The sequence below is a fragment of the Alligator mississippiensis genome, chromosome 1 (genome assembly GCF_030867095.1).
Source record: "Alligator mississippiensis isolate rAllMis1 chromosome 1, rAllMis1, whole genome shotgun sequence".
Classification (NCBI taxonomy): Eukaryota; Metazoa; Chordata; order Crocodylia; family Alligatoridae; genus Alligator; species Alligator mississippiensis.
The window spans coordinates 403,786,390-403,802,191 of record NC_081824.1 but is presented as its reverse complement, the minus strand read 5'-3'; the positions used below and the strand labels follow the sequence as shown (position 1 = coordinate 403,802,191).

Sequence of the window (15,802 nt, the reverse complement as noted above, 5' to 3'; positions counted from 1 at the left end):
CAACATAGAATAGTAGGTTTTACACATGCGGTCACATTTTTCTAAGCTGTCAATATCCCATGCAGTCCTGTTCACAACAGTAAATAATCCTTATAATGGTGGACGTTCATAAATTTGCACACAAAGAAAACCCAACAAACCTAAGAAATAAAGTTGGGAGGGGAGAAAACAAATATTTAAGAGACCAGTCATTTATGTAAACACTTGCCGTGCAACATTAAACCTTACCTTGGGCCTTCTGCTTCATTAATTGAGTGCTCCTCTGTGTTACTGATACTTATGCTCTAGGCGCTGTTGCAAACTCATAGCTTCTGCAGAGCATAATGGCGTGATATGAAGTGATGCAGAAAACAGTAGAAGCTTTGTCACTAGGTCAGCTGCAAGAAGTGACGTGTATGACTGTACAGTATGTGGAGTTTTGTGAAAGATGCAGTCTCTCTTTCTCCCAAAGAACTTTAGCTGATGATACAAGGGGAATTCAGTTCCCTCTGGCAGAACTCCATGTTGGTCTGTATGCAGTAAATACTCCTGGTTCTACAGTTACTTAGCTCATGCTGCTAAAAATATACCATCACAGACTTCATAAATTATCTCCTTTAAAAAAAAACAACTTAGCAACAACAATCACTTGATGTTCTTGTTTATATACAATCGCATTGTTTGAAACTGCTATTAATACTGATGAAAATTAATTAGAAAGGCAAAAGCAACATATGTAGTACTTGTATTTGTTTCCAACAGTATTTAAAAGGAAAGACCCATAAGCCACAAACACAAACAGACTTAAACAACTGATTTCCCCTTCCCATCCCACTCTCCCAGTTCAAGAACAATGTAGCTATTCCCGTGAAATTGTATTACAGCAGTAAGGGCATCTGAATCCCAGAAGATGGTGTTATTATGACTAAAAATTAGAATTATTGAATAATTCACTTTTGTAATATGTGAAAGTTAGGTAATTTTTCCTCTTCTCTTCAATAACCATGAGTCTTAACATCTGACTAATGAAAAAACATAAACTGTGTCATCTGTCAGGTTACTAACAGAGACTGCCACTTATTGGAGCCTCATTGTTTACTTTAGCAGGTAGTTTGTGGACCGGAATCATTTAATTGTTCTGAGCACATAATTACATGCCAGCATTTTCCAATTTAATTAAAATGTACAAATCTGAAGATTAAGGGAATTTTTGAATTATTAATCATTTCTCCTCTAGGAAATCTTGTTGCTCTGCAGGAGATTTGTCCAGTGTACAACTATACGTATTTTTTTCCTTCTCTTTCACAGACAGACAATTTTCCCGCAGAGCCCAATTACATGGGCAGCAGGCAGCAGTTTGTTCAAAGGTAAGGCCTATTAAATAACTTTCTCGGCTTCCCCATTTGCATTCTTGTCAAAATTGCTTTGCCAGAGAGTACAATTCAAATTGGAACAAGTAAATAGAACTCTCTCTCTCTCTCTCTCTTCTCTTTCTCTCAATATGTATTTCAGTAGCTCCACGTTCAAGGACCCAGAAAGAGCCAGCTTGAGGGACAGCGGGCATGGGGATAGTGATCAGGCTGACAGTGACCAAGACACTAACAAAGGCTCCTGCTGTGACATGTCTGTTAGGGAGGCACTCAAGATGAAAACTGCTTCAACTAAAAGCCAGCCGCTCGAACCAGGTGAGTGAAGTCTCCAGTGCCTACAAAGTATAAAGCAATCATTGTAAACCTATTAGTACAACAGTTTCAGGAATAGTCCATTGATAATACCATTAGAGGAAATAATAAATCTTATAGCCGAACCAGTGCAAGAACTTTCAACATCTTGCAGTATAATCATGCATTGAAACTGCAGTATTGTTTGTTATTTTTACCCCAAAGTAGATTAAAATAATATTAAAAAAAATAGTTTTCCAAAATGACTATTCTTTATCTTCAGGGACGGTGCCAGTAATATATTGTGTACAGTCTTTCTGCCCAGGCATGCTTTGCAAATTCAAACTAGACATGACTACAACAACAGATAAAACAATAATCAGTCCTATGCATTCTTCATTTAGTCTGGAGAGAGAAAAAGGAAAAGATTTGGTGATCATAAAAGTAAATGAGAAAGAAGTTCAGTTCATAACTGTACTTTCCTATTTGTAGTGTGGATTTTACTATTAATAGCAACATAAGAAGTGAAGTATCAATAAATGGCACAACATTCTTTTTCAGTATAATCATTTAATTCACACCCTCAGCATCTCAGATAGGTATCTGTGTAGCTACCAAAATAGTTTTTTTTCTAGGGTGGTGCTAGTGGTCTCAGCATACATTGTGACAAATAAGCATGTTTATTTCTTCAAAATCTGTGTCCATTTCATTCTTTCCAAATGCATTTTAACAAGTTGCAATGTCCTTTAAAAAAACAACACAACACTTTTTAACAATATCAGCCAAACTGAATACTCCAGCCATATCTGTGTTTGTGTGTTTTGCTTGTATTCACATAAGCAGCGAGGAAATACACAACTGAGTTATTTTGGATTTACTTCACATACCTGTCAGTCATTTTAGTTTCTTCTATGGAAGATGATTCACAGAGTTAGGATATTTAAAATTTGATTAATTAAGCCATTCTTAATGAGAAGCTATATTTATAATTAAGCAGACATACATTATAAGATTTTTATTAATTGGTGATTAATTGGAACTAGATTTTTGCCTCTAGCATAGTCTGATCTGTAGTATATTCATCAACAAATACATGCTCTGCTTCATTTTTCTGATCATGTTGAGATTGCAATATAATTTTTGCTGTGTAGAATATTTAGAGCGCTGCAGTATAATTTATTCTGTATATATTTGAGGGTTGACCTCACACAGGACCTTGTTTTCCAAGTAATAAATGCCAGAAAGATTATTTTTTCCTGACCTTTTACCACAGTGACTCTCAGCTTATAATTGGACATTGATCTGTATAAAGATGCAGTATTTGATTTTCTTTTCTTAATGAAACTGTATGAACATGGATCTAAGTTTCTCTGTTGTGTATGCTAAGAAGGGACAGCATCTCCAGACTTCTATATAACATAAACAGACCTGAAAATGAAGTGGAATCTCAAAAGGCTAAAATATACAATTAGGAATTTTTTTCCTAATCTAAACAAAACAGGTGCCTTTTTAGAAAAGGATTAAAAAACCTAGTTCGTACTGTTGCACCCTGTGCAGCAGCATGCTGTGCACATCAAGTCAGGCAAAGGTCAAAATGCAAGAAGACTAGTAAGCAAATTTAGTCAACCATTCCTATTGCTTATTTTTGTAATAATGCAAGGACCTATTCCGAAGTTTGCATTTGTCATCATCTCTAGATGAGGGGTCCTATTCATCAAAAAACAACTCATGCGATTGGCTCAGATGAATTCAATTCAGGAATTGAATTGCTTAATATCAGCAGGAGGTACTTGCATGAATCTTTCTTGGTGCAAAAAAAAATACATAAAAACAGCAAGAGTATCCCTTTTTCATGTGGAATTAAAAAGCAGAGTAGTATCCATTTGTTGCTTCCTGTTAACTCCTAAGTAATAAAATGAATACTGAAGAATATACTTAGTACTTTGTACAGACTAAAACCTACAATAAGGTCCATACAGGTACAGAGAGATTCACCCTTTGTTATTGCAATTTGCTCCCAGTGAAATCAATTATTGTTTTACCATTGATTTTACTGTGAGGTGTACTGGAATATGTGTACTTTTTTCCTTATAAAATAGAGAAATGGGATTTGTTTTTTCAAGTGAGTCAGGTGTGAGGGGGGAGGGGGAAATATGAAAAGTAATATGAGAATCTTATTTTTCATAAAGAAAAATTGACTTCTAGAAAAAGGAGATGGAAAACTTGTCAGAAAACAGCTTAAAGGGGAGTCAGAAGCGTTTGCTCTTTTAACATTTCAGGTTGTGCTCCAGGACAGAAATCTATTATTTTATAATAAAATTTTAGGTCTGGTGGTGCTTGTTTAAATAGATTTAAAAAGCTGTTACTTTATAGATCTGAGGTCAGTCATAGTTATTAGGTGCTCAGCATTTTTAGAATCAGACAAGAGCCTAGCTTTGGCTTTTGGTTTTGAAAACTTTGACCTGAATCTGTCTGCACTCTTTTGTGAACCATTTCCGACCAGTGCTATCTATAAGGGCGTAGGTCCACTAACGGTAACAGTAGTAGTAGTAATGCTACTGCATTTTAAATGCTTGGTCACTTAGCCCTCCTTTGGTTTGGGCCACCTACGACCACTTAATGTGTGCAGCTAGGAATAGAGCTCCACCAGGGATAGCAACAATGGAAAAATATCATGAAAAAATAGCTAATGTGACCAGCCTAGATTGTGTCTAGGACCCTGAAAAACCTATCCCACTTTACAGCTTGCATACAAGAGAAAAAAAAACATGGAGGAAAAGCCCAGATCTATCCAGTATTATGAAAAAAACGTGATTCTGAGGCCTGAGATCTATAGATGGCAACTTTTGCTTTTTCCTGGATAAGATGCTATTAAATTTAGAAGACAGTGAAAATTAGAGCTTTTCCTGGACACTTGACCTTGATGAAGGGAACAGAAAAAGAAACCTTAAAACAGTCATTGGAGGGGAGATATTTAGAAAATATTACTGAGACAATCTTGTGTAAAAACAAATATGTCCCTTTTACTTATCTCAAGCATATCAACCTGCCGTATATTTCAACCCACTTCTTCATAAAAATGTTTAACTGTCTTTTAAGCTTATTTAGGCTATATGATTCACTAGTTCCTCTAAGCAACTTCCATATGCTTACTAGTCTTTAAATGGAATGGTTTTGACTACATTTTTTGTCTAAGCCTTATTTTTTGGATTCTGTCCCTGAGCTTTTTAAACCACTCTTCAAGCAGAACAGTCTGAACTCTTCCCTCCTCCATTAAACACATTAACAGCTTTACATACTTTGTTTAAGTTACTTTGGGCATGCCTACATGTTAATTAATGAGCTGTAATTACAGCGCATTAAGTTTAGGACCTGTAATGACAGGTACTAACTTAATGCACTGTAATCAGTGCTATTGCACATCAATGCAAATAAACAGTTTTTCATGATGTTAATGTGCATTAGACTAAATCTATTGTGCATTAGCTCATTAACATGGGTTTTTCCGGCCATGCTAATACACAGTAAAATTAGTCTTCTCATGTAGACGTGTCCCTTGAAAGTATTCTCTGATTCATTTAGAATGGCTCATAGTATTTTTCAGTTATATATGTATATATATAAATAGCAAATCTCCATTTTTTTAATTCCTATAGATAGCATGTAAGGGCAGTAGTATCTTTCTTTGAAAAATTGCCCCGAGCTGAAAGTCCTATTGCATTCATGTGAAGTCTTAACAATTTCCATGAAAATTGCAGTGCCACAAAAATGTGACAAGTAATGCGCATGATGTTGTTCAAACACCTGTTCATCTTTAGTGCCACAAAGTCTGTACTGCTGGCACTCTTGAATGCAGAGATACCAGTATACTTTGCAGAAGCCCCCATCTTCAGAGGTTCATGGGGACAGCCAAGCATAGAAGAAAGTATCAATTAGCTAGCTGTCTGAAGAAACCACCAGGGACTTCCCTGCTCCTCTTGTGCTGGGAGTGCAGAGCCATGCCTCACCTGTTCACAACTTTTATTGCCAGAAGAGCTGATCAGCTTCACTTCGAGCCCAGAATGGATCCCTTTCACCTGCACGACCTGTGGCTTCTGATCCAAATGACTTGGTTTTGGAAAGTAATGAGGACAACATAGAAAATAACTGTAGTTGTGAGTCAATTCATTTTCACATGAATGGAGGAACAAACAAAGCTATGGTTAAAATTTTTGTTTGTTTTGTGTTTTGTTTTCTATTTTCAAAGGATATTTTTAATGAATTAGTTAGTGAAGCCATGTGGAAAGAGGAGTTTAGGAAAATGGATATAGAGAAGACCACACATTTCTTGAAGACCAGTGCAGCAGGTCCACTGTGTGCCCTACTCCTACTGGCGCCATGATTCACTCACTCTATTGCCCCATGAAAGGCCACAGTGGGAAGAGGACTGCAACACTGGCTCTACTTCAGGAGGGGGCTGAAGGAACTTCCATTCATTCCAGCTGTGGTTTTTATGAATTACACTAGCCAGCCTCTGCACCAAACACATGTGGACTTTCCAGCTGGACTACCTCCCCACAGAGCACCCATGTTGCCCCTACTTCAGGAGAGGTACTGGAGTTTCTCCTTAGCTACAGTATGGCTTTTGCTGCTTATAGAAGCTGAGAGCCAACTTTTGACAGAACCAGCTATAAGCTTAACCACTCACTAGCTCTTGACTGGTGATGACCTTATTTTATGTAATTCCTTTGATTTCTGTAGTCTGGCAGCTATTACATGTTCCTCGCAAAGGTCTCTGGCTCAAAACTGGGCAGAAACATCCCCCTCCTCAGAGCCCTCCCTCCAGCTTTGCTTGTGATGCTGATGTGAAAAGAACAGATATTTTTGACCTGGGAGGAGACTCTTGAAGGTGAATTCCTGCCCTACTCCTTGGGCAGCAAAGACCATCTTGTTTATAGGGAAAGAGCATTGACTACACGTTGATCTGTAAGCTCAGCTTATCCTCTTTCAGGCAGTAGAGTTTGGAGTGCCATACAGACTCCCTGGGGGCATGTGTGGGAGCAGGGGAGTGAGGAGCACAGTCTTCTGGGATGCTGGAAGACGAAGTCACCCCTGTGATACTCTGGGTAACTGGACAGGCATTACATGTGGTACTGGAAATTGTCACACTTCTGAAAAGTTGCTGTTGTAAAGAACTAATGTTTCTTTAGTGGAAACACAATAGTCTTCTGCAAAAAAACCCTGTGCTTGAATGCCTGTATACCAGTACAGTACAGTATCTAATCAGTAGCTAATATAAAAGAAAATTAATTTATTTTGATTTGTATTTTAGATTTGTTTTAGTATATTCTAGTATTTTGTTTGCCTTATATTTAGTTTAGCCATCCAAAGAACTAATAAGCCCTAAATACTTTTCCTGGTTTCTTCTATTTTTATTTTGATTTATGCTCCCTGTGCTTTCTGCTTTCTTCTACATATTTTTATTTTATTGTTGAAATTATCAAAGAGATCAGAAACCTTTGAATCTGATAGCCTTGTTGATTACTATTTGCTATATCACTAAGTATAGTATCATAATTTCAAATATATGATTAGTACCAAAGTTTGGCCTTCATCTGCTTCTGTAGCCATTAGAGGGGAGTTAGCATTAGAGTTCTTGCCTGGTTAACAATAGCATAACAATCACATTGGAAAGGAGAGGAAGGACAGAGGAGCATCCTTGGAGTAAGATTAAAAGGAAACTCTAAATGTTCATGTCCCCTAAGACCTACAGTCTCTCGTTCATTTCTCTGCAGTTTTCTGCTCAGTTACAAAATATAGCTAACCAGTTCAAAAGCATTGAAATGTCAAAGAAACAATAAAGCAGCAACACTATAATATAACACTGCTTCTTCTGCACACCAAAACTACATATACACATATGCATTGTAATTGAAGTACTTCTAATTACAACACTCTTACGAACAAACAATTAGCAGTGTTTTACATCCCAAAGGTATTTCTCAATTCTTCAGTGGGCACATCAAGATGAACACGCATGTGCATTTCCCTGGGGACAAATAGCAGTGACACATAATTGTGCTGCTGCTACTTGTCCCCGGGGAACATCCCTAAACATGTGCTCTGGCACATGGCAAATTCCCCAGGTGGGGTAAGGGAGGCTGGGGTCAGCACCTGGGCTGGCCCCAGCAGCCTTACCTGGAGTCCTGGGGGCTGCAGCACTGGCAATCTGGGCACACATAGCCTGGCCAGCAGCTGCAGCATGGCTCTGGCCAGCCAGGCTCTGGTTTCAGGTGGCGCGTGCTGTAGCTAGGTACACTGCTCAGCTTTTTTTTCTGCTTTTTTATTTAGACACCAGGATTTCCCAGTATCTAATTTTAGCTCTGCACTGAAAATATGCAGCATGGAGACCCTCTTCATGTGTGTTGTGTGCATTTTGCAGTGCCTCAAAAGGCTTTGAGGCACTGAAAACTACACGTTCCTGTTCATGTGGACATGGCCAGTATGTCTTTTAAAATCTGTTATAACTTTCTTGGTTGTTGATTTTTTTCCCCATTCTTAGGCAAGAGTGTGATCATTTATTCCTGAAATTCACTACCATGCATTGATCCCCTAACAGCAAGCATTAAATTATTAGAATTTTTAATAAATTTTCTGAAGCTCCCAGTGACAGCCTTTTCACAATTCCTAAAATCTCTAGGATAATTAATGTCCACTTGGATTTGTTTAACTGAATGAAAAACAGCCTTGAATGGTCAATGCAGAAAGGTCATCATCAGACACAACTGTGTAATGCCATCACAAATGTTTTCCATGGCATCGGGAATGGTCAGCTCTTATATAAATGCATGCATTTAATAAGTGAGAAAAGCAAGGAGATTGTGGAGACAGATGCCTTCTCAAACTGCCTCACAGTTTAATGATTGTCTCTGCTGAGAAACTGATTCAGACTGGTAGGCCTGACACAACCCATGAAATATTTTGTTCAAAATTGTTTCCTCCCTTAAGTTTTCCCCCCAGATGGACTATCTTCTCCTAGACATCCTACATGCATACAGAATTTGAATAGCTGTCAAAGTCACTGCTTGTTCTGATGCTATCTAAGAATCATGGCACCTATACATGTGCTCTGGGGTGGTGGGTGGCTTTTAGAGCAACGTTTGGGAGCTGCTCTAATTAAAACGTCTGCAGCGTCTCGTATATTCAGCGTCCCATGTTTCAAAATGGCAGTGGGGGCACTTTAACAAAAGCAATAGTGGCTAGTTTGTACTTAGAAAGAGTGTCTAGTCTTTTAATGTATCATGGATGTATTCTGTATTAGGAGTATCTGTTTCTACAGTTGTAGACAGTTTTATTCCCATTGGATTTGTTCCTTATTGTACTTTCTCTGCTAGTCACAATCCTTTCTTGAATTTTATAATTTAAACAAATAGATTCAGTTTTAGGGGCAGCATTTACTTTGGGAAATGCTAGAAATTAGGTAGCCATACCAGGGAATGCACCTATCTTGATAGCTGCCTCTGATTGATCAAAGTAATTGCCAGCACTTTAATAGACATTGGGGTAATATGGGTCTATATAACTATAGAAATTTGTATTAAGACTAAGTATCCACTCTGGATTTTCAGACTTGTGAAAAATAAAACACGTGTTTTGGTTAATTTTACCACAAACTTCACCAGTTTTTTACCAGCAAATTTATGTGGTTTTTATGCAAACCAACATGGATTTCTTCTTTGTTTTGTGAGTAGATTCTTCAACAAAACTGCACTTGTAAACTTAAGAGTGTAGACACCCTATCACTGGTCTCCTCCTCCTCAAGGAAGTTCTAGATGCAGTGAACAGATTGAAATATATATTTTCTCCACTGGTATTTTACATTTGGATACATTTTCCATTTTTCCATTTTTGATTATGGGAATACTCAGAAAGGTTTTGTGGAAGTCTACTTTTTGTTAATGTTATGTTTGAGCAACAATCTCTACAACTTCCAGTCCTTTTGGAATACACATAGCAATAAACATCTGATTAAAGACTTTAAACTAGGGCAAATCAAAAACAGACTTTCTGATTAAAAAAAACAAACAGAAATGAGATAGTCTCTGCAATATTCTGGACCTCTAATATCTTATTCAGTTTTCTTATCTGAGACCAAAACACATAGGAAGGTAGGAACACCAGATTTAACTCAGTAATTCCTATATCACCTCTGTCAGGCAGGAGGTCAGACTAGATGCTTATAATAATTCTTTCTGGCCTTAGATCAATTAACCTATGAAGACCCTATGTATTTATATTATATGATGAGGAAGATTCTATTTTATACACATTAAATTGAGAGTTCTTTATCATCTAATTTTTACTTTCTTAGGATTTAAAGAATGGTGATCTTAGGTTTTTTTTGCATCACCCTTTTAAAGCCCTGTTCAGAATCATTCTGCTGTGATTGGCTCTTGGATTCTTGGAATTCATTAATATTACTTACAGTCTTTGTTCATTGTTGCTGCTACAACAGAAGATGGACTCTCAGTGCTCAGTAAAATGAGGCGTTTCTATGGAAAAATCATTATCATCAGCTAAGAACTGTTCTTTCAGCTTCTTTCTATAAATTGAAATATGAGTGGGGGCATTGAGGAATCAACAACTTTGGACTGAAGAAGGCAGAAAAGAGACAGTTTTCATTGTCTTAGCCTCTATACACTTTTCTGAGAAGTAAATGACTGATCTATTGTGCTTACTATTTTTAATGGAAGTTTTAGTCATGCACTGCTATGAATACATGAAGATTTCCTAAAACCCCAAACATTATGACAAAAAGATTCCTTAGCTTTTTTAAAAGTCCTTGCTTGGTAGATTTATATTACAACTTCCTCTTTTTTACAAAATTCTATTTTTTTGTGTTCAATTATGTAAAACCCACCATTAGAAAGTGGACCTAAACTACTACTTTGAAAGGATAACTGGCCTAACGGATAGAAGGAAAGTAGGGGCAGATTTGTAGAGAAGTGCAGAAGGTGCAGCCATGCAGTATACACACAGGAGCTTTTTAAGCTCCCTTGCTTGCCAGTGTGGCTGCTGCTAGAGCCCACATTGGTGTGGCTCTGGAACTCAAGGGTGAATGCCATCACGGCTCAACCCCCTCCTTGCTCACCACTGAATTCAGCACCAAGGGAAGAGGAGTCCATGACAGCAATTATACTGGAAAACAGCACCAATGTAGTCTCTGGCAGCAGCTGTGGTAGAAAGCTGGTGAGCTCAGAGAACTTATTGCACATATGCTACTGTACAAAGTCAAAGTGGGGTATGGCTGCATTCTCACACATCCCCCTTGATCCACTCAGGAAGTAATAGATATGGCCTATATTAGGAAAAAAATAGGCATAGTCCTGCATAACACTCTCAGAAGCAAATTAGCAAAAAAGTGTAGATTAAATTATAATCATAGAGTCATAGAGAAGTAGGGCTGGAAGGGAACTTCATTTGCCATCTAGTCCAGCTCCTTGCCTAAGTCAGGATCATCACTATCCAAGTCATCCTATACCAAGCCATTGTCTAACCTCTTAGCAAAACTACAGTCAATCTTGCAACAACATTAGACATAACACTCTAACCTAGCACAGGTAAAGCAGGGGGACCATGGCAGTCCACGTCCTGCTTTTGTTAATATACACTCAAGAGATCCCAGGAAGAAGGCCACACTCCTACCCACATTACAAAGGAAGGTAAACCCCCCACAGTCCATACCAATCTAACCATAGGGTAAACTTCCTAACCCCTAATATGATGATCAGCATGGGCAACTGGTGCTTCCTGAGTCAGGGAGGGCACTTGCCCCCACAGTGGCCAGTCAGCGACAGGGGGTGGGTAGGTCCCCTTTGACCAATCACACCAAACTAGAACTGGCAATGGCACACTGCTGGCACTTCTGGATGGGCACAATCGGCCCTGGAGAGACCGTGGGGATTGCTTCTCCTGGCACCCCCACTCCCCAGCTGGTGCTCTCATGGGGGGGCACCAGCCTTCTCACCTGTCCCCCCTGCTTGGGAATGGTGGCTGTCAGGGGATGCACTAGTGCTCTCTGGGGGGTGCAAGTGTACCTCCGTGCATCCCCTACACATCGCCACTGATGATCAGCCTGACTCTGAGTGGAGGTGCAAGATCCTCTAGCCAGAAACCTTTGGGTTTAAGTCCCAGCAGGAGCATTGGCACACCCCAATCAAAACCCCCAGGCTTGGCTGCGACCAACATCCAATGCCTCTGAGGAAGGCTTAAAAAAATACCCCAATGCATGTAGTAGGGCACAAGGGAGGTGGAAGGGGGGAGGGATGGAATTCCTTCCCAGCCCTGTGTGGCAGCCAGAAAAGTTCAGAAGCATAGGATATAGTCGTAGTAGATCATAGGCATAGCTAGTGGCTGTCCAGCTTTTTCTTAAACATGTCCAGTGATAGAGAGTCCACAACTTTCCTGTGCAGTCTGTTTCACAGCCTCACTCTTCCAACAGTGACAGGTTTTTTTCCCTGAAATTCTATCTGAACCTACTTTGCTGCAACTTGAAGCCAACTTGAATGGTCTGCAGCCATTCTGCTCTCTGCTGCGAGAGAGAAAAGGTATTTTCCCTGTTTTCTCTGGCAGCCCTTCAAGTATTTGAAGACTTCTGTATGTCCCCTCTTAAGTGCCTTTTTCACAAGCTGGACATGCCTACCTTTTTCAGTTTCTCCTTGTAGACTTGCTTTCCAAGCCCTTTATCATTTTTGTCTCTTGCCTCTGGACCCTCTCTAACTTCTCCACATTCTTTTTAATATGTGGATGAAGCCTAACCAGTGCCAAATAGAGAGGCACTATCACCTCTTGTGTCTTGCACCTGACACTTCTATTATGCATCCCAAAACTACATTTGCCTTTTGTGCAGCTGCATCACACTACAAACTCATATTGACACTGATCTACCAAGATTCCTAGATCCTTCTCCATAGGGCTGCCATCCAGCCAGGTGTCACCCATTTATATTTTTAATTATTCTTCCTAAAGTATAGTAGCATGCATTAGTATAAGGCTGGTATGAAAGTGGTTGAAAATCTGAACTCAGAAGATAATTACCACTATGTCTGTGTCTGACTGGGAGAACATATAGAATGAGGTCCTTCAGGATTCCCAACTGGTTCTGGATCTATTAATTATTATTAATTATTAACTGTCAGGAGGGGAGGTAGCTAGAACCTGGATTGCTCATTACCTAGGCAAGGTCCTCTAATCATGGGGATATTGGGCCAACATTTAGGAAGGCCATTTTCCTCCCTGTATAGTTGCTGGTTGTGGGTTTTTTCCAACCAATGTTTCAGGGACCTACACAGGGTTACATGTGGACCTGGACAATTCTATTCTGTCCTGGAGCCTACACAGGTGGAGCAGAACCCTCTGAGCATACTCTGGAGGCTCACACATGGAGAACATAGCTACCCAGCTGTAAACCAATGCTAAAATCTACATAGGCATCAGAAATAGGGTTTGGCCTTACACTTACAAAATTTCCAATGACACCAAAGTGAAAGAGATTGCAAGCATTTGGAAGACAGGATTATCATTCAAAATAATCTTTATAAGTTGGTGCAATGGTTTAAAATAAGCAAGATGAAATTCAGTTATGATAATTAGTAAGTACCATATTAATGAAGGAACAATTAAATATAAAAATACAAAATTGGGAATATCTGTTGAAGCTATATTATTGCAGAAAATGATTGGGGAAGGGGACAGAATACAGTGGGTCACAAATTGAATATAAGTCTGAAATGTAATGTTGTTGCTAATAAGACAAACGTTATTGTAGCTTGTATTACTAGGAGTGTCATCATAAGACAAAGGAGGTAATTATTCCACTGTGCTCAGCATTGGTGAGGCCTCAGTTGGAGTTTCATATTCAGTTTTGGGAAATACATTTTCAGAAAGGTGTAGACAAATTGGGGAGAGTACAGAGAAGGAAAACAAGAAGGATAAGAAGTTTAGAAAGCAAAACTTCGAAAGTTTTTAAAAATACTTTAGGGAAACTCAGGGCATACTTGAATACACCTCAAGCCGGTTGGACTTTATGCGCTCATGAGGTCCCATCCAGTTCAACATTTTTATGATTCTATTATTCTGTAATTAAATATAATGATGAAGTATGCCATCCCTTCCTACATAAAAATGCACAGAAGAGGAAAAATTCTGTTGAATACTCCAAAAGCTTTTTTGTTCATGCATATCATTTCTTTGATGAGGTAGGGCTGGCTATGGTGCAAAACTGGCCATGAATATGGACTACTCTCAAGCAATTATCCATGGAATATAGTAATGGCGATAAAACTTAGTATTTAATGAAGGTATTTCTTAGACATATGCTATAACAGTATTAACTAATGATGCTCATTAAAACTGGGTCTAAACCCCATGAACTAGTGTTACATATGGATAAAGTACATTTGACTGTGCACCTATTTGACTACCCCCAAATTCAAAATAGCAGTATAGATGGCTTCTGTACCATGCTGCCACTTCCCCTCATCCCATGTTCATATAATTTTTCTGCCCAAGTAGGCTTTTTGTGGTGTGCAAGGGAATTATATCTCAGATTGAGTACTTCTGATGCATAGTTCATCACATTACAGTTCTCTTTACAGGAAACACTCTCTATATAACAGATGGTCTCTAAGTACTACCTTTTTTTCTGAAGGTGACATGCCTGCTTTGTCTTGCAGCTCTGAGAGGTATGTGTTTCAGAGGAGCTTGTAGTGGCTGTGCAGTAGTAAAAATAATGCTGCATAGCTGCCCCTCTACAGCTTGCCAAGCTACATTTAATTCCATCTGCTCCGCTCTGCAACACACAGTGGAGAGGAACATATGTCTAGTGTAACTAAGTTGTTCTGTGACATTAACATTCCTTATTGAAAGGATACAGATATACTGCATTTACCTGAATCCAAGACAACTTTGAATTTAAGACGACCCTCTGATAATTAGGTTGTATACATGGAGAAGGCTAATTATATAATTATATTATAATATAATTATAATTATATATAATTTTCCATGTATACAATATAATTTTAGAGTATCATCTTAAATTCATTCCCCCTGCTGCTATGGTAGGGAAAGCAGCAATGAGGGCCAGGTGGCCAGACCTTTACTCTTTGCCCCCACCCCACCTGTTCAGCCTGGTGCCTGCTCCCCTACTCCCTACCCCTGCCACCTGCTCCCACCACTTACCTTCTGGGCACTTCTGGCTCTGGCTTCAGGACAGTCATCGGTACCAGCCACAACTCAGGTCCAGCCTGGTCAGAAAAAAGCAGAAGCAGAAACTTCAGTCCCAGTTGGGTTGAGGTTGGAGCTAGGCCTGGAGCCGGGGTTGGAGCTGGAAGTAAGCAGCAGGGAAGGGAAGGCTGGGGAGGGGAGGGACAGGCAACATGGATTTGATAAATACAATATTGTATAAATTTAGGAACCAATTCTGTTATCTGTATTAGTACAATTAGTTTCTTCAAAATCTGTGAGACTGTTTATGTGAGGAAAGAAAGCATTCTATATCTAAAAATTTCTGATACATCAAATGTGGTATTTTTTTCTTAAATGTTGCCTTATTAACTACTAGTGTATGAAATTTGATTTTTAAAACTTTGATTTTAAAAACTATTATTAATTTAAAAAATGTAATTCCAGAAATGTATTTAGCGAAGAGGCAAGAATTTTTATGGGACATCTTTTATTGGACCAACTATATAGTTGAAGTAGTTGGTGCAGTAAATCATAATACCCATAAAAACTAGGGGTGTGCGAAGCCGGCTGTATTTGATTTGGATTCAGTTTTGGCCCAATTCGGGGGACAGTGATTTGATTCATTGATTCAAATTACTGTCCTGATTCAATTCAGCTGAATCTGAATCTGAAGATTCAATTCTGAATTGGAGAATCAGCCATTCGGCCATAGACACAGCTTTAAATGTTTTTCTCTACATACCTTGAGGTACCAGGTGCAGCTCATAAATGCTGAGATGGTGGGGTAGATGGAGCATCCCACAGGAGTGTGGGGGTACCCCCTGCATGCTCGGCGGCCAACCTGAAAGTGGACCAGTAGTATTTCCAGTCCACTTCCAGGTCCACTGCTGAGCACGTAGTGGACTCCCCCACACACCCCTGGCTTGGCAATTGAC

The 15,802-nt window shown here is 39.1% G+C and overlaps 1 protein-coding gene across 9 annotated transcripts in view; it reads left to right on the top strand.

Moving 5' to 3' along the window:
- Window positions 1-15,802, top strand: part of PCDH17 (protocadherin 17) — a 117,340-nt gene that overhangs the window by 36,419 nt on the left and 65,119 nt on the right. For 8 of the 9 annotated variants that reach the window (XM_059723232.1, XM_059723117.1, XM_059723205.1 and 5 more), the window contains exons 3-4: window positions 1,288-1,346; window positions 1,492-1,664. In XM_059723232.1, the coding sequence (XP_059579215.1) occupies window positions 1,288-1,346; window positions 1,492-1,664 (232 nt within the window). The remainder of the gene's footprint in view (window positions 1-1,287; window positions 1,347-1,491; window positions 1,665-15,802) is intronic. The other variant, XM_059723152.1, reaches the window with a different exon arrangement.